The sequence below is a fragment of the Neomonachus schauinslandi genome, chromosome 8 (genome assembly GCF_002201575.2).
Source record: "Neomonachus schauinslandi chromosome 8, ASM220157v2, whole genome shotgun sequence".
Classification (NCBI taxonomy): Eukaryota; Metazoa; Chordata; class Mammalia; order Carnivora; family Phocidae; genus Neomonachus; species Neomonachus schauinslandi.
The window spans coordinates 22,834,551-22,859,369 of NC_058410.1; the positions used below are offsets into that span (position 1 = coordinate 22,834,551).

The 24,819-nt window shown below is 41.1% G+C and overlaps 1 protein-coding gene across 1 annotated transcript; it reads left to right on the forward strand.

Moving 5' to 3' along the window:
- Nucleotides 1-489: 489 nt before the first annotated feature.
- HIVEP2 (HIVEP zinc finger 2) lies at nt 490-23,297 on the forward strand. The gene is made up of 6 exons (XM_021693173.1): nt 490-5,735; nt 6,712-6,866; nt 10,698-10,873; nt 14,454-14,555; nt 15,335-16,230; nt 22,232-23,297. Exons 1-6 carry the CDS (start codon nt 567-569, stop codon nt 23,054-23,056), a joined length of 7,323 nt encoding a protein of 2,440 aa, XP_021548848.1. The 5' UTR covers nt 490-566; the 3' UTR covers nt 23,057-23,297.
- The last annotated feature ends 1,522 nt before the right edge of the window (nt 23,298-24,819 follow it).

Below are 24,819 nucleotides of genomic sequence, written 5' to 3' on the forward strand. Positions count from 1 at the left end.
CCTTTCCATCTGCCCCCCCCCATACTCTCTCTAAAGTAAATAAATAAATCTTTTTAAAAAAATATTCCTTAGAGTAAAAATCATTTTCAATTTATCCAATGTCAGGCTGGCTATTTAGAATTGGTTTTGGTTTCTAACTCGATAACTATTATGACGATCTCTTTGTGTTTCTTTTTCTTTCAGATCATTTTATCGTAGTGAAACTGGCAACTGAACTTTACTCTAGTTGATGGGCAAAATTTCTCCCAGACTATTCATCACAATTTCATGCTAGTTGAAAATATTCAAATGCCATAAGAAATCTTTATAGATTTGCACTTAGCTTTTGGATGGACATTTCTACAATGGAGAGAACTGTGTTATAACCCTGGTCCAAGGACATTACCATCGAATGCCCATAAGACTACGGGGTGGGTGTGGAAGGTTCCAAAGAGAAGGAGCAATCAGCAAGTTTGCAGACACCCTGGAACATGGAAGTAAACAAGCTCTGAAAAGCACAGCTTTGAAGACACTCCATGAGTCTGCACGGCTTTCAAGTGAACTAGCACTTAAGACCTTGTAACAAAATGGACACCGGGGACACAGCTCTTGGACAAAAAGCTACCTCAAGGTCTGGAGAAACTGATAAGGCATCAGGTAGATGGAGACAGGAACAATCAGCTGTTATTAAGATGAGCACTTTTGGCAGCCAAGAAGGACAGCGGCAACCACAAATAGATCCTGAGCAAATTGGAGACACAGCATCAGCACAACTTTTTGGTTCTGGGAAACTGGCCTCACCTAGCGACGTGGCACAGCAAGTCACAGAGAAGCAATACCCACCGCACCATCCGAGTCCTTACTCATGCCAACATTCACTCTCTTTCCCTCAGCACTCATTGCCACAGGGGGTCATGCACAGCAACAAGCCACATCAGAGCCTCGAAGGCCCTCCGTGGCTTTTCCCTGGCCCTTTGCCATCTGTTGCCTCCGAGGACTTATTTTCTTTTCCTATACATGGCCACAGTGGTGGTTACCCTAGAAAAAAGATTTCAAGTCTGAACCCTGCTTATAGCCAATACTCTCAGAAAAGTATCGAACAGTCGGAGGATGCTCACAAGAAAGAGCACAAACCCAAAAAGCCCGGCAAATACATTTGCCCCTACTGCAGCAGGGCATGTGCCAAACCAAGCGTACTGAAAAAACACATCAGGTCCCATACTGGTGAGCGGCCATATCCATGTATACCTTGTGGTTTCTCGTTCAAGACAAAGAGCAATTTGTACAAGCACAGGAAGTCACATGCCCATGCAATTAAGGCAGGATTAGTCCCTTTCACAGAGTCAGCTGTATCTAAATTGGACCTAGAGGCTGGTTTTATTGATGTAGAAGCAGAAATACATTCAGACGGTGAGCAGAGTACAGACACGGATGAGGAGAGCTCTTTGTTTGTTGAGGCTTCTGAGAAAATGAGTCCTGGCCCACCAATCCCGTTGGATCTTGCCAGCAGAGGTGGCTATCATGGGTCACTGGAAGAATCACTGGGAGGTCCAATGAAAGTGCCGATTTTGATTATCCCCAAAAGTGGGATTCCTTTACCTAATGAAAGCTCTCAGTATATAGGCTCTGATATGCTACCAAATCTTTCTCTAAATACTAAGCCTGATGATTCTCACACAGTGAAACAGAAACTTGCACTAAGACTGTCAGAGAAAAAAGGACAAGATTCTGAGCCATCTCTAAACCTTCTGAGCCCACACAGTAAAGGAAGCACTGACTCCGGTTACTTTTCTCGCTCAGAAAGTGCAGAGCAGCAGATAAGCCCTCCAAACACAAATGCAAAGTCTTATGAAGAAATCATCTTTGGAAAATACTGTCGGCTTAGTCCCAGAAATACACTCAGTGTTACAACGGCAAGCCAGGAGCGTGCCACAATGGGGAGGAAGGGCATGATGGAATCATTACCTCACGTAAACACCAGGTTAGATGTCAAGATGTTTGAAGATCCTGTTTCACAGCTGATCCCAAGCAAGGGAGAAATCGACCCCAGTCAAACAAGCATGCCGAAATCCACGAAATTCAACAGTGAATCTAGACAATCCCAGACTATCCCATCATCTATCAGGAATGAAGGAAAGCTGTTCCCTGCAAATTTCCAAGGCAGCAACCCAATTCTCTTAGAAGCTCCTGTGGACTCTTCACCCCTCATTAGAAGCAACTCGATGCCAACTTCTTCGGCAACTCATCTAAGTATTCCTCCCTCTTTGAGAGGAAGTCACTCATTTGATGAAAGGATGACTGGTTCCGATGATGTGTTCTATCCAGGGACCGTAGGAATACCCCCTCAGCGCATGTTAAGAAGACAGGCTGCATTTGAGCTGCCTTCGGTACAAGAGGGGCACATGGAGGCAGAACACCATGGCAGAACATCAAAGAGTATCACAGGCTTATCCTTGAAGGAAAAGAAATTGATTTCTGGGGATCGGATGGGGTATGACTATGATGTCTGCCGGAAACCCTACAAGAAGTGGGAAGACTCTGAGACATCAAAGCAAGGCTACAGGGACATTTCCTGCTTAAGCTCTTTAAAACATGGGGGTGAATATTTTATGGATCCCTCGGTGCCATTGCAGGGAGTGCCAACCATGTTTGGAACTACATGTGAAAATAGAAAACGCCGGAAAGAGAAGAGTGTAGGAGATGAGGAAGACACCCCCATGATTTGTAGCAGCATTGTGAGCACTCCCATGGGCATAATGACCTCAGATTATGACCCCAAGTTGCAGATGCAAGAAGGAGTAAGAGGGGGATTTGCCATGTCTGGACACGAGAACCCTTCTCATGGTCACTCTGAGCGCTTTGACCCCTGTCGATCCCAACTCCAATCTGGAAGCCCATCTCTTGGGTCCGAGGAATCACCCTTGGCCACTGATTCAGACAAGATGTCAGATCTAGGGGGCAGGAAGCCTCCTGGAAATGTGATTTCTGTTATTCAGCACACAAACTCGCTGAGCCGACCCAATTCATTTGAAAGGTCTGAGTCCGCTGAACTGGTGGCTAGCGCACAGGATAAAGCCTCTTCGCCTTCCGAGACCTGTGACAGTGAGATTTCTGAAGCCCCGGTGAGTCCAGAGTGGGCTCCACCGGCAGACAGTGCCGAAAGTGGGGGGAAGCCCTCCCCTTCCCAGCAGGCTCAGCAGCAGTCCTACCACGCACAGCCCAGGCTGGTCCGCCAGCACAACATTCAGGTTCCTGAGATTCGAGTGACCGAGGAGCCTGATAAACCAGAGAAGGAGAAAGACACACAGAGTAAAGAACTGGAAAAGCCTGTGGAGGAATTTCAGTGGCCCCAGAGAAGCGAGACCCTTTCCCAGCTCCCAGCTGAGAAGTTGCCACCCAAAAAGAAGCGTTTGCGCCTTGCAGATATGGAGCACTCTTCAGGGGAATCCAGCTTCGAATCCACAGGAACTGGCCTCTCCCGCAGCCCCAGTCAGGAAAGCAACTTGTCCCATAGCTCCAGTTTTTCAATGTCTTTTGAAAGAGAAGAAACCATTAAGCTTGCCGCACCTCCTAAGCAAGATGAGTTTGGGAAGCATTCAGAGTTTTTGACTGTCCCTGCTGGTTCCTACTCATTGTCTGTCCCGGGTCACCACCACCAAAAGGAGATGCGGCGCTGCTCGTCCGAGCAGATGCCTTGTCCTCACCCAACTGAGGTTCCAGAAATCAGGAGCAAATCCTTTGATTATGGGAATCTGTCCCATGCTCCGATGGCAGGAGCATCGGCCGCCACATTATCTCCCTCGCGGGAGAGGAAGAAATGCTTTCTGGTGCGGCAGGCATCCTTCAGCGGTTCTCCGGAGATTGCCCAGGGTGAGGCTGGGGCAGATCTGAGTGTGAAGCAGGAGCAGATGGAGCACCTGCACGCTGGCCTCAGGGCCACGTGGCACCACGTCCCCACCTCTGTGCTGCCTCCTCTCCAGGCGGAGGACCCCGGGAAGCAGGTTGTGGGGCCTTGTGGCCAGCTGAGCTCCGGGCCACTCCACTTGGCCCAACAACAGATCATGCACATGGACAGTCAGGAATCTCTGAGAAATCCCTTGATACAACCAACATCCTACATTGCAAGCAAGCACTTGTCTGAGCAGCCACACTTATTTCCACATCAAGAGACTATTCCATTTTCTCCAATCCAGAATGCCTTGTTTCAGTTTCAATATCCTACCGTCTGTATGGTTCATTTACCAGCTCAGCAGCCTCCCTGGTGGCAGGCCCATTTCCCACATCCCCTTGTGCAGCACCCTCAAAAGAGCTATGGCAAGCCTTCTTTCCAGGCAGAAATCCATCCTAGCTATCCCTTAGAGCATGTTGCAGAGCACACTGGAAAGAAATCTGCTGATTATGTGCACACAAAAGAGCAGACTTACCCATGTTATTCAGGAACATCAGGGCTACACTCAAAGAACATTCTTCCAAAGTTTCCATCAGACCAGAGCACCAAGTCACCTGATACTCCCTCCGAGCAGGTTCTGCAAGAAGATTTTGCATCAGCAAATGCTGGGCCTTTACAGTCCTTACCAGGAACAGTGGTTCCTGTTAGGATCCAGACCCACGTCCCATCCTACGGGAGTGTCATGTACACAAGCATTTCTCAGATACTTGGGCAGAACAGTCCTGCAATTGTCATATGCAAAGTCGACGAGAATACTACCCAAAGAACACTGGTGACCAATGCGGCCATGCAAGGGATAGGATTCAACATTGCCCAGGTGTTGGGGCAGCATGCAGGCTTAGAAAAATACCCCATCTGGAAAGTACCTCAGACCTTGCCCCTCGGCTTGGAATCCTCAATCCCCTTATGTTTACCTTCCACCTCTGACAGCGTGGCCACCCTGGGAGGTAGCAAGCGTATGCTTTCTCCAGCCAGCAGCTTAGAACTCTTCATGGAAACAAAGCAGCAGAAAAGGGTCAAAGAAGAAAAGATGTATGGACAGATCGTCGAGGAACTCAGTGCTGTGGAGCTAACCAGCTCAGACATCAAGAAGGATATGACACGCCCACAGAAACCCCAACTGGTTCGACAAGGTTGTGCTTCTGAGCCAAAGGATGGCTTGCAGTCGGGGTCATCTTCCTTCTCCTCGCTGTCCCCTTCCTCATCTCAAGACCATCCATCTGCCAGCATGCCCTTGAGGGAGCCATTCCTGCCCAACTCCAGGGCACCCTCTCTAGGCCAGAAGTCCAGTGGGCCTTCTGAAAGCAGAGAGTCTTCAGATGAACTTGATATTGATGAGACAGCATCTGATATGAGCATGAGCCCACAGAGCTCCTCGTTGCCTCCAGGAGACAGTCAGCTTGAAGAGCAAGGAAAGGGCCAGAAGCTGCCTGTTGGCATGCTGGTGCACATGGCCTCTGGCCCAAGCAGGAAAATGGCAAACTCAACTCTTCTTTTCACGGATGTGGCCGATTTCCAGCAGATTCTTCAGTTCCCTAGTCTGCGGACGACAACTACTGTGAGTTGGTGCTTCTTGAATTATACAAAACCCAATTACGTGCAACAGGCCACCTTCAAATCCTCGGTTTATGCTTCATGGTGCATTAGTTCCTGTAACCCAAACCCATCAGGATTGAACACCAAGACCACTCTGGCTCTTTTGAGGTCCAAGCAAAAAATCACTGCAGAGATTTATACTCTGGCTGCTATGCACAGACCTGGAACTGGCAAGCTTACATCATCAAGTGCTTGGAAGCAGTTTGCTCAGGTAATGGATACCATTTCTAAAAGCACTGTAGTGTGGGTTTGCTTGCTGAGCAGAATACATAGGGAAGGACATAAGGTCTGAAACGTACAAGTGAAATGAAGGTCAGAGTTGGGGGGAACCCTCCGTGACACTGATTTCCCTTCCCTAGTAAGAGAAGAAGCTGCTGACCATGCACTGGGGAAGTCTCTCCTTCATCCAGGTGCCATGGAATTCTACCACTGAGACCAATTCCTTTGGGTTCTTCTCCTTTCTGGCCTGTGTTAATGCCTAGCAGATCCAGTTTTCTCTTGATATGAGGAATTCAGGGGATTATGAAATTTGGATACAGGACGTAGAACATTGTCAATATGGGAATGGACACTGAACGGAAAGATCCAGAAGGAGGTGTGCAGGTGTCAGAACTGAACTTCGCAAACTCCAGAGGGCGTGTTCCCATTGACAATACTTTATACCAAAATTTATTTTCTCTATTTCTCTCCCAAAACTCATTTTTCCGGGTGGTTATCTGATTTGTTCCTACATGAACAATATTTCGCACATAAAATTACAAAAATACTAATGGGGCACTTTGGAATTTTTGCTAAATTATTAATGAAACAAATAGAGGGTTTAAAAATCTATTTTACTTAATCCAGTTACCATTTCCCTTCAACAATTTTTGAAAATGTGTCCTTAATTGATAATTGTTTTTATTACTACTTCAGAATATAGAACATGTTTTCTGTTTTTATTAGTGTTGCACAGAATAAGTGACAACGGGGCAGGATTATTTTTTAACAAAATGTTGGATAATTCCAGAAAAGCTATCATTCTTCTCTGATTTTATCCTTAGCATCCCTTATTTTTTGTGAACGGGCTATGACCTTTTAGAATGGAATTTAGACTAATTTTCAGAGATCAGAGAAGGGTGGAATGTGTGGGTTTCTCCTATGTCTTAGAGAAACCATATGAAATGATTCTCTCTTTTGTCCTACAGATGAAACCTGATGCATCCTTTTTATTTGGCAGCAAACTAGAAAGAAAACTAGTTGGAAATATCTTAAAGGAAAGGGGGAAAGGAGATATTCATGGAGATAAAGATATTGGATCCAAACAAACGGAGCCAATCCGAATTAAAATCTTTGAAGGAGGGTAAGGAAACATACGTGCATGTGTGAAACATTCGGTTCTAAGTCAGAGCAAATGGTCACGATGTACACATGGAAAAAATAGTATCTACTCTGGTTGGAAGTATAAGGTGAATTCCTTCTCTATTCACATTTCTGAAGTCTGGCTGGTAATAGAAAATGAGTTCATGTCCTTGCTTTTAATGGCTTACTTTCAATGAAAATGTCCCTGTTACATAAGGTTTGAGCTTCTGCTTTAAATTTTCACACCTCTCATGCACTATGAAATCAACTAAATTGATAGACTCTTGATGTCATCTAAGCTTGTTCATTCTTTAATATTATTTTTATGGGCATTTTTTTTGGTATGTAATATTAATGGACATATTTTATTCTGTGTTTACAAAAATACAATCATGTACACTCATGTATAATCCTAGGAACTAGTTAATTTGATGGTTCATTTTATTGCTTTTATTATTACCTGAACTCCAGACTTTGTCGGGAATTCATGAGTTCCATCAGTGTCCTGTTTCTGTCCCAGGATCCAAGCCAGGGTACCACACTGCATTTAGTTATCATGTTTTCTTTGTCTCTTCCAGTTTGTGGCAGTCTCTCTGTCTTTGGAAATTTCTTTTTAAATGTTGAATCCTGAGTTGTAGAAACACAAGTGGTAAAGTCCAATGACTTTGATATCTGTAGAGTAAAGAAAAATTATACATGTGTGTAACATCCAGTTTTAGATTTCAATAGAAATATATTTTCAATCCAGTCAGCCACATGAGAGAAAAAGCTCCAACTTATGCTATTAAAATTTAAAAATATTAAAGCATATTAACCACATTTGGGGGATTATGTTGTAACTAGCCTTATTTCTACAATAGATCTATAATTTACATGTTTCCATGAACATGAATTTATTCCAGTTACATTTGGAAGACAGAATAATGTTATCTATTTGATTATAAAATGTTGAATGTTTACTGATATGAAATATCTATTTCTCATGTAGATTCACCAGTTTGGCGATGAATTATTAAAGTTGTTTTCCTCTTAGTGTTGGCCCCTCTGGTTGTCTAGTATTTTCACCACTGAAACCACAGTTGCATGGAATCTTAAAGCATGTCTTGATATTTTTTTGACATCCTTCATCTTTTAACACAAACGAGAGAAATACAGATTTTATCTTTCCTCAGAGACTGAGAGGTCCCTGTGACTGAATCAACACCCTTATATTCAGCAGTCTTCATAGCAGTGCACTTGTACTAGATTAGCAGAGACCTTCCCATTACATGTGCTTTGGGGAGCCCATCTCCACTAACGAAGGACACGAGTGAAAAAGCGTATGTGAATATTTTATTGCTGCGTTTTGATGATCCACAAGGACTGTGCCCATATATCATATCTCCCTCCTTTCATTGCCCCGTGATATGGGCTACATCCCAATCATTTCTTAATCTGTGACCCGACTTTTGCCTGGGGGTGACCAGGTGTTCATTCCAAGCAGTGTGCTACCACCTCTTATTTTGGAGATTGCAAAGGGATAACTTTAAAAAAGAAGTATTACTGACCAAATTTTTAAGTGGATGTGTTCTTTATATTATGCAATTCCTAGGTTTAGTAATTTTTTAAAATTAATTTTATTTTATTATGTTAGTCACCATACATTACATCATTAGTTTTTAATGTAGTGTTCCATGATTCATTGTTTGCGTGTAATACCCGGTGCTCGATGCAATACGTGTAGGTTTAGTAATTTAATTAAACTTATCTTTTATTTTTTTTCAAAATCCATTAATCCTTGTATTAAGTAGATTCATGGGTCTGCAGACCTGTTGGAGGGTAAATATTTTATTTGCACAGATTTTTCTAATATGCAGCTTTATTTTATACTGAATTTTACTATTTGCAAGTTAATCAGGTAAGACATTAAAAATAAAATTATGTTACTTGAAGATAAAATGCATTTCCCATCAACTGTGATGATGGGCTACACTAAGTTTAAGGTGTCCTTCTGTGATGAAAACTAGCTTTCTAGAAAATTATTTGTTTTATTCTATATTTCTTAGGTAATTTTATCTATTTAGAGGCAGGGAAGAGTGAAATTAAAAGGTGAAAGATATTTTGCAACTTGAAGTTCTTTTGTTACAAAAGACAATGTGAAATAAAACATGAAGTTTAAGAAAGTTTTAAAGAACAAGTTGAAGTTGGAAATTCCTTGTGAAAGAGGAAAGATTTAAAGGATGAAAAAACACACAAAATTGACTATTCAGTATTTTTGATACTACTTAATTCCCACCTGGAATTTTTGGTACTGACCAAAATGTAAATAATGTTAAGATTGAATAGCAAACATAACAGAGTTAGTATTTAAATATGTGAATGGATTTTCTCTCTTAAAAAAATCCTTCAGTGGTTTGGACGAATGAAGTTGAACTTTTATTCCTGATGACAGATTAGCTAGGACAAAATAGAGAAGTGTGCAATGCTCTTCGAATGTAAAAAACCAAAAACCAAAACAAACAAAAAAACCTGTGAATCTAGTGCCTTTAAAGTAAATCCACAGTGAATTAAGGCATTTTATATGTCAGCTTACATTTTGAAGTTATAAAAAGAGCCCCTCAAAAGGAGTATTTTTCCAAGAATGACATTAGACCCATAATTCTAGACCAGCTTTGATTTAAAAGATAATGATATTCATTGAATTATTCAATAAAATGCTACTGTACTCTATGATTGATCTTGTTTCATTGTAGTCTAAACAAAATGTGATGGTTGAGCACTGGATAGGTTTCTTTCATGAATCATCACAGTGAATACCTAAGACTTGGTTAGCTGATTTGATTAAACTAGATGACCTCAGACATCCTTTCAAGCCTCTTTATTAAATTCTTCTGGAAACAAATGCAAATATGATTGAAAAATAGAATCTCTGATTTTTATTATGTAACAGTACTTACCAGAAGCTACTTGAAATTTGGACTCCACTTTAGTGCAAATTCATGGTCCTTGGGAAGAGCGGATCAAATCTGTAGACAACAGTTGGTGAGCTCAGCTCAGCCTGTGTAAGCTAGAAATTTTGGAGACACTCTCATGCCAGGATTATAAAAATAGAGTAAAAACTTGCAATGAAGAATTCTATTATCAGTTATACTTATTTTAGCAAATTTAGAGAGATGTGTGTGTGTTCTGCATGCACATCTTAGACGATGTAATGTTAACGAATGATATATGTTGATTTGAATATGTTGGTATAACTTTTTGGATATTTCTTGTGTGGAGACTGTACTAGAATCCAAAAGTAGTAAAGCACAACTCTATAACTCCCTGAGCCTACTTGGAAGCCCATTTGAACATCTATAGCCCAAGTCCCTATATCTACACTTAATAGAGGGACCCAATTCCATTTTGAAGACCATATAGAAAAATTACATTTTGCTTTCAATGCCAAATCTATTCTGTAGTTCGTTCAGGCATTTATTGCATAAATTTCATAGGCTTCATAGAAGTAAAATTGAATAATTGTTTGTAAAAGACCCTCATAAAATTTTTGCCACTCAAGGGCGCCTGGGTGGCTCAGTTGTTAAGCGTCTGCCTTCGGCTCAGGTCATGGTCCCGGGGTCCTGGGATCGAGCCCCGCATCGGGCTCCCTGCTCCGCGGGAAGCCTGCTTCTCCCTCTCCCACTCCCCCTGCTTGTGTTCCCTCTCTGCCTGTCTCTCTCTGTCAAATAAATAAAATCTTTAAAAAAAAAAAATTTGCCACTCAAAAATTTACCCCTCAAAAGATCAACTTCTGGTTTGATAGATAAAACACTAAAGTATTTGAAAACACACTGCATTCCCTTTTTCTAAACAGGTATAAGTCAAATGAAGATTATGTATATGTCAGAGGACGTGGACGCGGAAAGTACATTTGTGAAGAATGTGGGATTCGCTGTAAGAAGCCAAGCATGCTCAAAAAGCATATCCGCACTCACACTGATGTCCGGCCTTACGTGTGCAAGTTATGTAACTTTGCCTTCAAAACGAAAGGTACAATTCTCATCTTTTTAGAGGAAAAATACCTTTTTTTTATGGCGACCTTGGATTCTGAATACCATTTTATAACTAACTTGCATTGACAATAAGATGGTTTTGTTTTTGAAATGTATTTTCTCCCTTATGTAAGTAATCAAAGGATGTACATGAGACAGAAAGGCTCCTTTTATGACTTAAGTAAGAGCTATAGACTTGGGGCCAGGCTAGTTGTTTCCGAAGGAAGTGGCTAAGAATTGCCTGGATTGCTATTGCTATTACTGCACGTTGGAAATGTTGTGTGGTCTAGATAATCTTTGCACCAGTATTGAAATACCACCGGGAGACAATCCATGCAGTGGCATTAGAAAAGCAAAGCAGCAGCTGGGAAGAAAACATGTGCCCATGGTCAGTTTCAAGATTATAAATAATGTAGAGACCCACAGACTCCCAGGTGGGCCCCTCCATCCACAGTTGCATTAATTATGCATAGAAATTTGATAGCTTGTGTTCCGTGTATTTATCAGCACAGAGACAATTTCTTACTCTCAGGCCACAACTGTGAATCTCATAAAACTAGGACCTGCCTTAGAATGATATTCTACCTCTAAAAAAATATCTGTGTCTTACAGGTAGATTTCTATGAAAATATTTTATGCAAGAAGGTTGCTTTGATTATATTACCATCATTTTATAAAATCATGGAAATGTGCATAAGCCCAGTGTTCTCAGATTAGAGACAACAGTGACTTAGAGGTGGTTTGAGTTTTGTAGAAGTATGTTCACTGCTTGCTGTAGACGTACTTTAGATCTAATGGATTTTGGCCCCCTCACTAACCTCATATGATTTCCTATGTTTTAACTTTAAATTGGCAGGCTCATTATTCTGCACCACTATCTGTCAAGAAAAATAAATATCAGATAAGATAATCTTCGGTAGAGAAATGTGTACCTATTTTCTTCCATAGCCAATATCCTAAATTGTCTTACTGTTTTGTCAGAAGTATAAATGTGTAGACTCTCAACATATCTGTTTCTTCTGTATTAAAAAGGTATCTCTATTACAGAGATGTCTCCTTTGAAGCCCACATAAAGGAGGGAGTATTCATTTGCATTTCAAAAGAGATAAACATAAGGTCCTTTAAATACCATCCACCTTTGCACAGTCAAGCCTTTTATTTAGAACCTCACCGAGAGGCTCCCTAGGACATAAGAAAATATAAACTTTGGTTTTATAAACTGCAAATCTGCCAGTCATTACAACTGATAGATCTTCCCTGGGCATAGGGGTTTGCCTCGGGTATAGCTGTGTGAAACACTCGGTGAAGAAATGTCACATTTCTAGGCTTTTAAAAATCAAATAAAAAATAATAACAATCAAAACAATGATGACCTAGTTTCTATAACCTTAAAGAAATCAAATTAAATTTGGCTCCAAATCATTGTCATAGAATTTCAGCAGGAAATAATTTATTCTTGGTCATTATTGGCATTTCCTTGTCACCCTTCAGGAATGTGCAAATGTCTCGGAATCTTAAAATGAGCACAATATCCTGGGAAACCCCTCCAGTTTTCGGTAGAAGTGACTGTTGTCCCAAACCATGTCATCTGAGTGCAGATGCCGAGCGCACTTGTGGGAGGAGCACCTCCTGCATGCCCAGGTGCCTCTCCTTCAGGCACCCTCCCCCCTCCCTTACCTCCCCGCTCCCCTACCTGCCCCAACAACCACTCCTCCCCCCCTCCCCCTTGCTGGAATCCCTTCAGAAGCTCAGGACTGCAGTCAACCAAAGCCAGGGTGGAGTTATTTCAGAGCCAGATTTCTAACTACAAACGTGCCCTGAAGATGAGAGCCCAAAGCCTGCCTGCCTGTTGAAATGGAGAAAAAAGAGAAAGGACAATAAATAGAGGAGGAGAAACATATCAAGATCTAAATAATCTTGACACCTACACACAAACCCATCCACATACACAGATTACTTGCACCCATGCAGAAGCTGGTGACTTCCATTAATATACAAATGTATTAATTAGTTTACAGATTTAGGAATTCTTGATGATCTGGCTCTAAAAATTTTTGAGATCTTTAAAACATTTTTAGATAAATAAGAGCAATAGGGGCCTGGAAATATATTTATGCTTGGAGTTACCAAAATAGCACATAAAATTCATAGGTATAAGAGCAATAAGTAAAATGCTAAGTAAATAAAATAATATAAAATAATAAACAGCAGTGTGCTGGTTTAGAACTGTGGCTCATATATTACATTAATGGTAAGCTAAATACCCCTACAGGGCGCCTGGGTGGCTCAGTTGGTTAAGCGACTGCCTTCGGCTCAGGTCACGATCCTGGAGTCCCTGGATCGAGTCCCGCATCGGGCTCCCTGCTCGGCAGGGAGTCTGCTTCTCCCTCTGACCCTCCCCCCTCTCATGTGCTCTCTCTCATTCTCTCTCAAATAAATAAATAAAATCTTTAAAAAAAAAAAAAAGCTAAATACCCCTACAAGGAGCAAACTCTTTTCGCAGGCTAAGAGTGTCCATCTACGTTCAGTGAGCCTACTCTTAAAAATAAAGCATTTGCTGGTACATTGCTAAAGCATCGTTGGAGGGCACAGATAATGATATGACCCTTACAACTGAATTAGTTCCTGGATGTCTTTTGATAAGTTATATATATGACATGGAATTTTATATACATATAGTTATGCAATATTCTATATTATATATATTTATGCATAAATATATATAAAATTTCATAGATCCTAGGTCAAAGGTGATTAGATAAGTGTTTTCATAATTTTTCACATTCTATATAACAACTGTATAATCTACATAAACACACACATATGTATTTATACATATAATCTATACATATCATCATCATAATACATATTTGAGAGAAAACCTTTCTTTTTTCTTAGAATGATGGGATTTTCAAGATAAATAGATAGGGAATATTGCAGAACTTTAGAAACTGCTCTCATAAAGTTTGCTAACATATACCAGACAGATAGATTGTAAACACTGAGAATAGTGCTTCTTATAAGTAGTTAGCTAAGTATTTGTATGGATCTTTGAATTTATTTACAAGGTTGGCCTTCCCATAAGTTTGAATAATTTTTTTCTTCTGACCAGTGAGGAGCCTGGGAAGGCAATCTAAATCTGATCAGTGCCAGAAGGTCTGGGGTCTAGGGTGTGTTGATGAGAATGTTTGATCTGAACTTTCTCTGAGATGTATGACCCAGCTTATGTCACCCTGTTTATATCAAGGCCTAGGAGGCTGGCCCATTTGGGCCAAAGATACTAGATCTCTTCTCAGCCAGGAGAGCCTGGGATTCTCAGTCTTGCTTGGAACCTACTCTTGAAAAGGTATGACCCGATTGTACAAAGTCTTCTAGAATGAAGGAAACTTGAGTTTGGGCCAAAGTTGTGAGCGGTTGTTGTATTCAGGAACCAGATTGTTCCCATTAAGTTCAAGGCAAAGGATAGGGGGTAGAAACAAATCTATGTTATCTCAAGTTAGTTCATTTCTAATTTTGGAGCACTCATCACATTTCTGTAATCAATTAATTTATCCATTTTTTTTGCCTGTGTTTTCTAGGAAACCTAACAAAGCATATGAAATCTAAAGCACACATGAAGAAATGCTTGGAGTTGGGAGTTTCAATGACATCAGTGGATGATACGGAAACCGAAGAAGCAGGTATTACAAAATTTAGTTGACTGACCTCTTTATTCTTCACACTGGAGCTTTGTGGCCGGGGTGGCAAAACAAGTTTTGATATTTTAAAAAACTGATCACATTTCATTTTACTAAATATGAAATATAGAAAAGAAATCTGACATGTTGAATTGCTTACAACCTACTGAGAAGAAATAAATGCATTTCAGTTCTGACTGAAGGGGAAAAAAGGCCTCACTATGAAAATACTTCTATCTAGAACCGTAAAGGATCTAATTATACTTGTGTTGTGACAGGGATTTAGATTTTATGAAACTTCTGGGGAAATTTGAAAAACAATTTAATGTGTTATTATTCCTATTAAGAGAGAAAAAAATCCGTCATTAACCTGAATAGAAAACCTGAGGGCCAGTCAGACTTCCTGAGATATATCATTTATATGTAAGTTTATACCTATAAGGACAGATTGTTGCTTTCCTTTTCTTCTAGTCTCTTTATTAACAGCATTATCATACCCATTTGTTGAGGGTTTTCTATGGGCCATGTGACATTTGAGATATAAAGTCCTACTCTAGAGTCCTTTTGTTGGGTCGGGATGAATCAGATTAGTCATAAAAGGTTAAGAACCAGCATAAGGTCTCCCAGGTGAGTGCCCAGTGAGTGTTATAGGGGTTCAGAAATGGAACTATCTCCAGGGTCTACAGGGTTAGAGGGAAGCTTTTGGAAAGAGATGGCATCCAAATTAGCTCCTAACCTTGAAGTTTAGACCTTGATCTTCACTATCTGTTCAATTGTTTCAGAAACGATGGAAGATTTGCACAAAGCAGCTGAGAAGCATAGCATGTCCAGCATTTCAACTGATCATCAGTTCTCGGATGCCGAAGAATCGGATGGTGAGGACGGAGATGATAATGATGATGATGATGAAGATGATGATGACTTTGATGATCAGGGAGATCTGACACCAAAAACAAGATCGAGAAGCACTAGTCCTCAGCCTCCTAGATTCTCATCCTTGCCTGTGAATGTTGGCGCCGTGACCCATGGGGTTCCTTCAGATAGTTCCCTGGGGCATTCTTCATTGATCAGCTATTTGGTTACTTTGCCAAGTATTCAGGTTACTCAGCTGATGACACCAAGTGACTCATGTGAAGATACTCAGATGACAGAATACCAGAGGTTATTCCAGAGCAAAAGTACAGACTCGGAACCGGACAAAGACAGGTTAGACATACCGAGTTGTGTGGATGAAGAGTACATGCTGTCTTCGGAGCCCAGCTCCTCTCCGAGGGACTTCTCACCCTCAAGCCACCATTCCTCACCAGGATATGACTCTTCACCCCGTCGAGATAATTCACCAAAGAGGTATCTGATACCCAAAGGAGATTTGTCACCCAGAAGACATTTATCACCTAGGAGAGATCTGTCACCCATGAGACATCTTTCACCAAGAAAGGAAGCTGCATTGAGAAGAGAGATGTCACAAAGAGATGTTTCACCAAGAAGGCATCTGTCCCCAAGGAGGCCAGTGTCACCTGGGAAAGATATCACGGCAAGAAGAGACCTCTCTCCCAGAAGAGAGAGAAGATACATGACCACCATAAGAGCACCATCTCCTAGAAGGGCTTTATACCATAACCCACCATTGTCCATGGGGCAGTATTTGCAAGCAGAACCAATTGTACTGGGGCCTCCTGTAAGTATGATTAGCTTTCCCTTTCTAATGTATAAACCAAAGCATATCGGAGCCTCTTGATAACACTGGTGTGAAGTTTGTTCTAACATGGGTGTCTCTCATGGGGAGCAGTGAACTTGGTTACTGAAAATAGCAGCAAGACGCTTTCTCGCGTGCTGTTGTTAGTAACATGGCTGTGGCATCAGCCCAAGTGTAGTACTGCATCAGAGCAGTAGCACATTGCCAGCTGGGAACAGGTGAGGCTTTGCTGCTTGCTCTCTAAGCTTTACTGATTATGGACATGAGCTGAAACCTTCACGTGAGCAGGAAAGGTGAGGTCTTTGGAATGACGTGACTGCCTAGACAGACACCCTCAGGGGCCAATGGGGTTCAGTTATAGAACTTTGCCAAGTCAGGATCAGGCATTAGCATTGACTCTCAATACATTTTTTTAAAAAATAAACTCATGATCTTGCCCACAGTGAGTGGACATGTGAAACCAGTGAGTCACTAGGAGAGAGTGACCCCCTTGGTATGTTGTGAGTCAAAGGCATGAACCTCTCTGTTTTTCTTGTCACTGCTCAGTGAGAGTGCACTCCAAGTGCACTGACTGGCTCAGTGAGATGGTGGGCCCAAAGTTGGGAGAGCTCAGGGAGAAAGTGTCAGAGATTTCTACGGTGTGCCCTCATTATAAACTTAGATAACAACAGTAACAGTCATGGATTAAGTTTAGGCAGTAGGTTTAATGCCAATTCATAAAAAACATCTGCCATGCCTCATTCCATGGGATGGCAGACCTTGATGTTTCTTTCAGTGTGTGTAGGATTTTTAAAAATGAATGAAGCAGACACTTAGCATAGACAGATGAATGACACCTTTTGAGTTTCCTTGCTTTATATGTGTTTTTGTTTCCTGGTCTCTACTTTTTGGTGTTCTTTCTTTGTTCCGGGTTTCTGTTGTGTGGCTCAATACCGTCCTTCCAGCCAAAGGCGCTACCCACTTCCAGCTCTGTCTTTTCACTGCCCTGGTGACCAGGCTCCTTCCTCTCATTGCCTTTTCACTACTTTGAGTCATGAGCTTAGGTTACCATTTTTAAACTTCAGGAAAGCTCCCTGCTGCAATTCACTCCCTGACCCCCCAGCATCGCCTTTTCACAAGTTGGTACCAATTTAGTCTCTCTGCTACAATTACTGCAGCAACATGCACACAATCAGGACATGATTTATTTGCAAGATAATGAATTAGCAAGCTAAGAAAAAGAGGTACATTCCCACAGGTTTTTGTGTCTTGGTGATGTTAAGTAGAAAAGAGAGATCTTCTGAAGTTTATGCCACTACAGCATAAGTAGAGAGTCGTAGACCCGCAAATCCCTCTGATGCCAGGATACCACATCTGGGGTATCAGAAGCTTTCTCTGGTATAAACCAGTGATGCTGGTGGAGCATGTGTGGTGAGACTGTCCTGTTCTGGCCCTGGCCAGGTGGACTGAGACTGGCGTATTTGTGAGATGTTGGGACATCTTCAGTCAACTGCAGTCACGAAAGTACAAGCTTTTAGTGCCAATATGCTATTGTTATTAAAAACTAATAGTTGGGGCGCCTGGGTGGCTCAGTTGGTTAAGCGACTGCCTTTGGCTCAGGTCATGATCCTGGAGTCCCGGGATCGAGTCCCGCATCGGGCTCCCTGCTCGGCGAGGAGCCTGCTTCTCCCTCTAACCCTCCCCCCTCTCATGTACTCTCTCTCTCTCTCATTCTTGCTCTCTCAAATAAATAAATAAATCTTTAAAAAGAAAAAACTAATAGCAACTCACAGTCAACTCAGGCAAAAGAATTGAAGAAGTGGACTAAGGAAGTTCATCTAATTTTTGGATATGTGACCAGAAAATTGTTGGAAGGAAATTGGTTTTCTTAGCCGCTGAGTTTGCAACCAGTGGGTTTTTTTATACCAGTTCACCTGGATACTTAATACAATGATTAAACTTTACCATTGATGAAGGCCAACTGTAGAGCCATTGGTCTATTACCCAGTTTAATTATCTTTCTAGAGAATTTATAGCCAGCTGCTTCGTTCATGTGATAAGAGGGAATAGATCTGGGAATGCTCCCTGAAGAAGGGGCAGTTGGTGCAAAGTACTTCCCATTTAATGTTTTATCACATCATTTTTGAGTGGCAGAGGAGGAGTTTATCTTTCTGTGATGTGTGAAGACGATTTTTATTGCCAGGGTAAAACAGAATTGATGATACTATGAGAAGTATTTCTCCTGATTGCTCTATTGGATGAGTGCTGCACCCTCTCTGAATAATGTATGAAAGTATTAAATTAGAATAACCCTAAAAATAAACCTTTTTGATGGAAATTCTTTAAGCAATACCTTGTCTTGTTGCTTAACATGGGCCAAGAGCTCACAGGTCAGTGACTGTGGCATGAAAGGATCTTCTAGGCTAGCAGGACACACTCATCCTCTGGTTCAGTCTGGAGTGGTAGTATCCAGGGAGCAGGTTTGGAAGAGATGATAGTCAACCACTGGGATCCTACTACTCTGCTGTTTCTGCCCTAATGCCCTCTGGTTAATTTTAATATAGACAGATGATAGATAGATAGATGATAGATAGATGGAAGGAAGGAAAGAAGGAAAGAAGGAAAGGGGGAGAGGTCTTTCGCTCATCAGTATTTTTTGAGGGTCTAACATGTGTGTCTCAAGGATGATGATGAAAAATGTTATGGTTTCTGGCCTCAACTTTTTTAAACAAAAAACTTCCCTATTCCATTTTTAAAGTTCTGGTAGATAAATTAGCAAAGGAGACAAAGAAAAATGTGTCTTGGTTTCCAGTATGTAGTGCAAAGAACATCGTGTCTAGTGAAAGAGTCAACATTCAGTTCTTTTTTGTTTTATGTTATGTTAATCACCATACATTATATCATTAGTTTTTGATGTAGTGTTCCATGATTCATTGTTTGCGTACAACACCCAGTGCTCCATGCAGTATGTGCCCTCCTTAATACCCATCACCGGGCTAACCCATCCCCCCACCCCCCTCCCCTCTAGAACCCTCAGTTTGTTTTTCAGAGTCCATAGTCTCTCGTGGTTCGTCTCCCCCTCCGATTTCCCCCCCTTCATTCTTCCCCTCCTGTTATCTTCTTCTTCTTTTTCTTTTTTTTAACATATAATGTATTATTTGTTTCAGAGGTACAGGTCTGTGATTCATCAGCCTTACACAATTCACAGCACTCACCATAGCACATACCCTCCCCAATGTCTATCACCCAGCCACCCCATCCCTCCCACCCCCCCACCCCTCCAGCAACCCTCAGTTTGTTTCCCGAGATTAAGAATTCCTCATATCAGTGAGATCGTATGATACATGTCTTTCTCTGATTGACTTATTTCGCTCAGCATAACACCCTCCAGTTCCATCCATGTCCTATGGCTTGCTATCTGTGTGATCTTGAGCAAGTCACTTAACATCTCGGCCACAGTTTCTTAATCTGTTTATGGCAGCCAGGGAGGTGGGCCAAGCAGATTTCTGTCCTTGAAAGAATTAGCCATTCAGCTGTGAGGAATGCTGTTAACTGACAGCCTCGTGCTCTTAGTGCCATCAGGACAGACCTCAGTTTTCAAGCTAAAGCTAACTCTCCCTGCAGCCCCCAGCCAGTGACTGAGCCTGGATCCATCCCCACTGAGCACATGCTTCCTCTCCTCTTTACCTTTACATGCATCAGATCCCCTGCTTCCTCTGCTCTGCAATGAACTCCTTGCACTCCTACCTCCTTCTTTGCATTTGCTTCCAGAGCACCTACTGACAATGTTGAAAAGATGAGTGGGATGATAAGACCTGGTACATGGGATATATATACACACACATATATACATACACATAATACAACCCGCATGAGTTCATTATTAACATTTCCATATCAAAGTGTTTCTTACCAAGATATACAATGATATCACAATGATAAGGCTCAAATTACAAAACAAAATAGGGTTGCAAATGGGGTAAACGCCAAGGTAGAAAAATCATATTGAGAGTGTCTCTGGAGGGTAAAGAAGGGGTGAACGCAGGGGAAGAGGATGTGCAGAAAGGCCTGGTAGTGTTTGGAGCGGTGGAAGTGCTTACATGGTAAAAATTCTACTGCACACTTACTTCTGGGGTTGTCATCATTTAATCGCTGATCGGTAAAGGTCTGAAAATGATGCTTTCATTCTTAACACAAATAGAATTCTATTGTATTTAGAACATATTGAGTACAGCCTAGTGTTAGAGGACACTTCCTTCATCACTCCCTTTGTTAGCCTTGAGTCAGAGACCCCATGAATGGGACAGCTCTCTTTGACCCCTCACAGACACCCATTCTGATTAGGTGTCTGCAGTGGATGTCACGGAATAGCAACCAAAAGCAAAATGGAAACAATGACCAAGCTACATTTTATCTGAAACTTTGAATCTTTGATAATTATAATTAAAAGAGGATTCATTTAATTATCTTCAAAGATTATTACTCTAGGCATCACAGTTCTTCCACCTTAACTGATGTTTGATGTAGGAAACATACCTTTTTCTAGATCAGAGCAAAGACAAGAGGGATTTGTTGTTGTGTTGTTGTAGTATTTAAATGACTGTCATACTAGAAAATTCTCCCCTTCCCTAACTTATGAGGCCCTTGTGATTATAGGATTGATGATTTCATTACTTCGCCTGCACTTCCAGGATAATAATTTGTTCTAGCTTGAATAAGGTGTAGTCCAAAACAGGGTAAGGGCTAAGCCTGACACAGAGTAATAGAGATAATGCATAATTTATCATTCCCAGGCTGGTCTCACAGTCTAAATAGAACTGGATGAATCATTAATGGTATAGAGCATACCTTGAGCTTTAGAACAGAAACATCCTTGAAATGAATGAAAACTTTTTTTTTTTTTTTGGTCTCTCTCCTGGATTACTACCATACTTGACAAGTTTATATCTATCTAATTTTAAGTTCTCAAAAACTAAAACTAAAAATAAACTGAGTACCTTTTAGATGACAGTCCTTTAAAAGAATAAATCTCAGGAATTGAAACCTGATAATCTCATTCAAGCCTGATAATCTCATAGTCTTAAATTGTGTTTTGCTACAGAAACAATTGCAGAAAATAAGTTCTCTTTCAGGACTGGGACCATGAAATCTGGAATTCTGGCCCCCAGTGTTAAGTGTCCTCATTCATTAATTACCAAGATGGAATTTAAATGAACATGATAATATAAACAGAAGATATTAAGACATAATAATCTTGAGTTCCCAGCTGTGTAGTTGAAAGTGAGTTGGAACTGTTTGACATATTTAATGTTAACTATTTTGGTGGATAGTTGCCTTACAAAAACTGGCCTTGATTTATCATTGATAAAGAAGCTAGTCTTCCACCCAGGGTGCCTCTTGAGTGGGAATTTATTCCTTTAAATGAATGTCTTGCACATTGGACTAACCAGTTTGTCTGTCACCACCATTTTGTCATCTGTTCTGTGGAAAACTTAAAAAAAAAGCCAATTTTCAGACTTGTCACTCCAATTATACTCATCAACACTTAAGAAAAATATTAAAAGTCTTCCCAGTATATAAACAGATGGCAATCGTTTTACTTTCTTTTGAATTTAAAAACCTGCTATTAGTGTTTTTTGCTCAGTGAACTTTTTCTGGTAATTATCCATTATTTTCTTTTCCTTCTCTTTTACAAAAAAAAAAAATAAAAACAGAACTGAAATGTGTCTCTGTACCTAGTGGAAAACACACTGCATGTTTTATCACATTGCTGTTTAAAAACAAAAGTCACTTTTCACAGACCAACAGCTTCATTCAAGGATTCTAAAAGACAACTGAGAAATCTTTTGTGTCTAAAAAGTGAAAAATCAATATAGGAATGAGGTAGTCTTAAAGTGTTTTGAATGAATGAGTGAATGAATGAGTGGCTGAAATAGCTTGATCTATTTGACCTCACATGAAGAGTCCTGGTCCTAAATATTGTGCTCTCTGCTTCCCCGTGCAGAATTTAAGAAGAGGATTACCTCAGGTTCCTTACTTCAGTCTCTATGGAGACCAAGAAGGTGCTTATGAACATCCAGGCTCCAGCCTTTTCCCTGAGGGTCCTAATGACTATGTCTTCAGTCATCTTCCACTCCACTCTCAGCAGCAAGTGAGAGCTCCTATCCCCATGGTGCCAGTTGGTGGGATCCAAATGGTTCACTCCATGCCGCCGGCCCTTTCCAGTTTACATCCTCCACCCACATTGCCTCTGCCAATGGAGGGCTCTGAGGAGAAGAAGGGAGCCTCCAGGGAATCCTTCCCTAAGGATCCCTATGTCCTTTTGAAACAGCATGAGAAGCAATCTCCTCACGTTTTGCAGTCATCCGGTCCACCTAGCACGCCCTCCTCTCCTCGGCTATTGATGAAACAGAGCACTTCAGAAGACAGCTTAAATTCAACAGAGAGGGAACAGGAGGAAAACATTCAGACTTGTACAAAAGCCATTGCCTCTCTCCGGATTGCCACAGAAGAGGCCGCTCTGCTTGGGGCAGATCAGCCAGTGCAGGTGCAGGAAGCCCACCAGAAACCCTTGGAAAGTGCACATGTTAGCATTAGACACTTTAGTGGACCTGAGCCAGGTCAGCCCTGCACCTCAGCCACCCACCCTGACTTGCATGATGGTGAAAAGGACAAGTTTGGTACATCACAGACTGCATTAGCTCCCTCCACGTTTTATGGCACGAGTCGTGTGGATGATAAACAGTCGGGCTTTCATAGCTGCAAAGAGTTACCTTCAAGCACAGAGGGAGGCAGTGAGCCTTCAGCAGAGAAGAGTCAACTACAGTGATCTAAGATGCATGGAGACTTTCATTTCCACATTTTCCCATTTTGTTCTTTGTTTTTGTTTTTCTAGAAATAGAGGTAATCAAGTTTATAGCATGCCTGTCCTAAGTTACAGTAGTTTGCTATTATATATACTTTTGTTATATCAAAAGAATTAGGTAAATTAACAAGTCATCATGAGCCTGACCAAAACAAAATTTGAAATTAACCTATTGGGTCTGGTACTTTTAAAATTGTACAGATGTTTGTGCCTTTTCTTTACTTTGCTTATATTCTTATAAGCATTTTTTAGCAGTACTTTGTACATATTTTAGAATTTGTGTATCTGCTTTGTAATAAATGTAATTTCTTTCCTTTTTTGGACACTTGGATCTAAATGATGCAAAGCAAAACAGCATCAATATATATGTGAGGTTGCACTAAAACATATTTTTATATGATTAAAACTGAACAGCTTTTATGTACAGCTCTGATTCTGTAATACTAATATTTATTTACTTTGTTTCATAAATTGTACATTTTTTCTTAATGTTGTGGATTGCTTTTCTATGTGAAGCATGGGATTTACTGTTGCGTAACTAGAACAAAAATGTATATTGTAAACAAGATATTTAAACTAGAGTATCTTATTCTGCACTTATGCATTAGTTAAAAAAAAGATAAAGGATGTATCAGTCAGTTCTTAACTCTTGTAAATTTTTTTGTCTCTTGTTTGCTGGATTGACTATAACTTAAGTGCTGATTGTGATTTTAAACTTACAGTACCGTAAAGCATTAAAGTAAACAATGTGCTATTGTGAGTTTTTTCAAAGCTTTATAAATCAGTTATAAATAATATTAAAAGTATTTGGTCTTATGTGAACATGTTGATCTATATACTCATCTAAAAATATGGGAAAACATTCCGCCCCATGTAAATATGTACAAGTGCATCACTGGTACAATTTTATGTAACTCAGTTGGACACTAGGTTAACACAGACCTATGCTAGGGTGTCTTTAAAAATTAAAGTGACAAAGCACATGGGACTGTGTAGAGCTTGGTTATCGGCCGGCCCGGTGGCTTGGCAGGCAGTGCTGTGCGCTGCCCGTGGAGAAGACCTGGCCTTACAGATCTCCTTGGTTCTTGCTGCACAAGATGGTAACCGGAACTAAGGCTGCGACGGAGGGGATGTGCTTGGACTCTGAGGGTTAGGAGTGGACACAGGGAAGGGGCGTGGAGACCTCTCACCAGCCTTTCCTCTCAGCCAGTCCACATGGTAACAGGGTGGGCATCAGCTTTAGGGGAAGCCACTTCACCCTCTTGAAGAGGGGAAGAGTGTCAGGCTCCTGGCTATCTCAGGGGGAACGGGGAAAAGAAGCTTTCCAGGGAAGAGAATTTGTGGGAGGATGATGTCTTTTATACACAACATGCAGAATGGGCTTTGGTTAGTGTGGAAGGTGGGCAGAGCCTTTGTTTGTAGGTCCGGAAGAATGGAAGAAAGGGAGGGGGTACAACAACACGTGTGCACACATGCACATGTGTGTGCATGCACACACACACACACACACACACAATCTGGGTTATCTTTGTGCTATATAGTGGATTATAATTCTGTGAAACCAAGTTTGTATATTGAATTACATTAAGGAGTGTTCTTTAAAAAGAGAAATAAATATACAATTACATGCTTGAGGTGTCTAGTTTTTAATGTGTTGTTTTACATTTTAATTTCTCAATTTTGTTTCTAAAGAAATTTTGATGCCACCGACATACCATCTGTGCTTT

What these genes read in the sequence shown, in the direction of transcription:
- HIVEP2 (XM_021693173.1), top strand. Translation starts at nt 567, where the DNA reads ATGGACACCGGGGACACAGCTCTTGGACAAAAAGCTACCTCAAGGTCT. An exon ending in CTTGGAAGCAGTTTGCTCAG is followed by an intron (nt 5,736 to 6,711) that starts GTAATGGATACC and finishes TTTGTCCTACAG; the next exon opens with ATGAAACCTGATGCATCCTT. An exon ending in ATTAAAATCTTTGAAGGAGG is followed by an intron (nt 6,867 to 10,697) that starts GTAAGGAAACAT and finishes TTTTCTAAACAG; the next exon opens with GTATAAGTCAAATGAAGATT.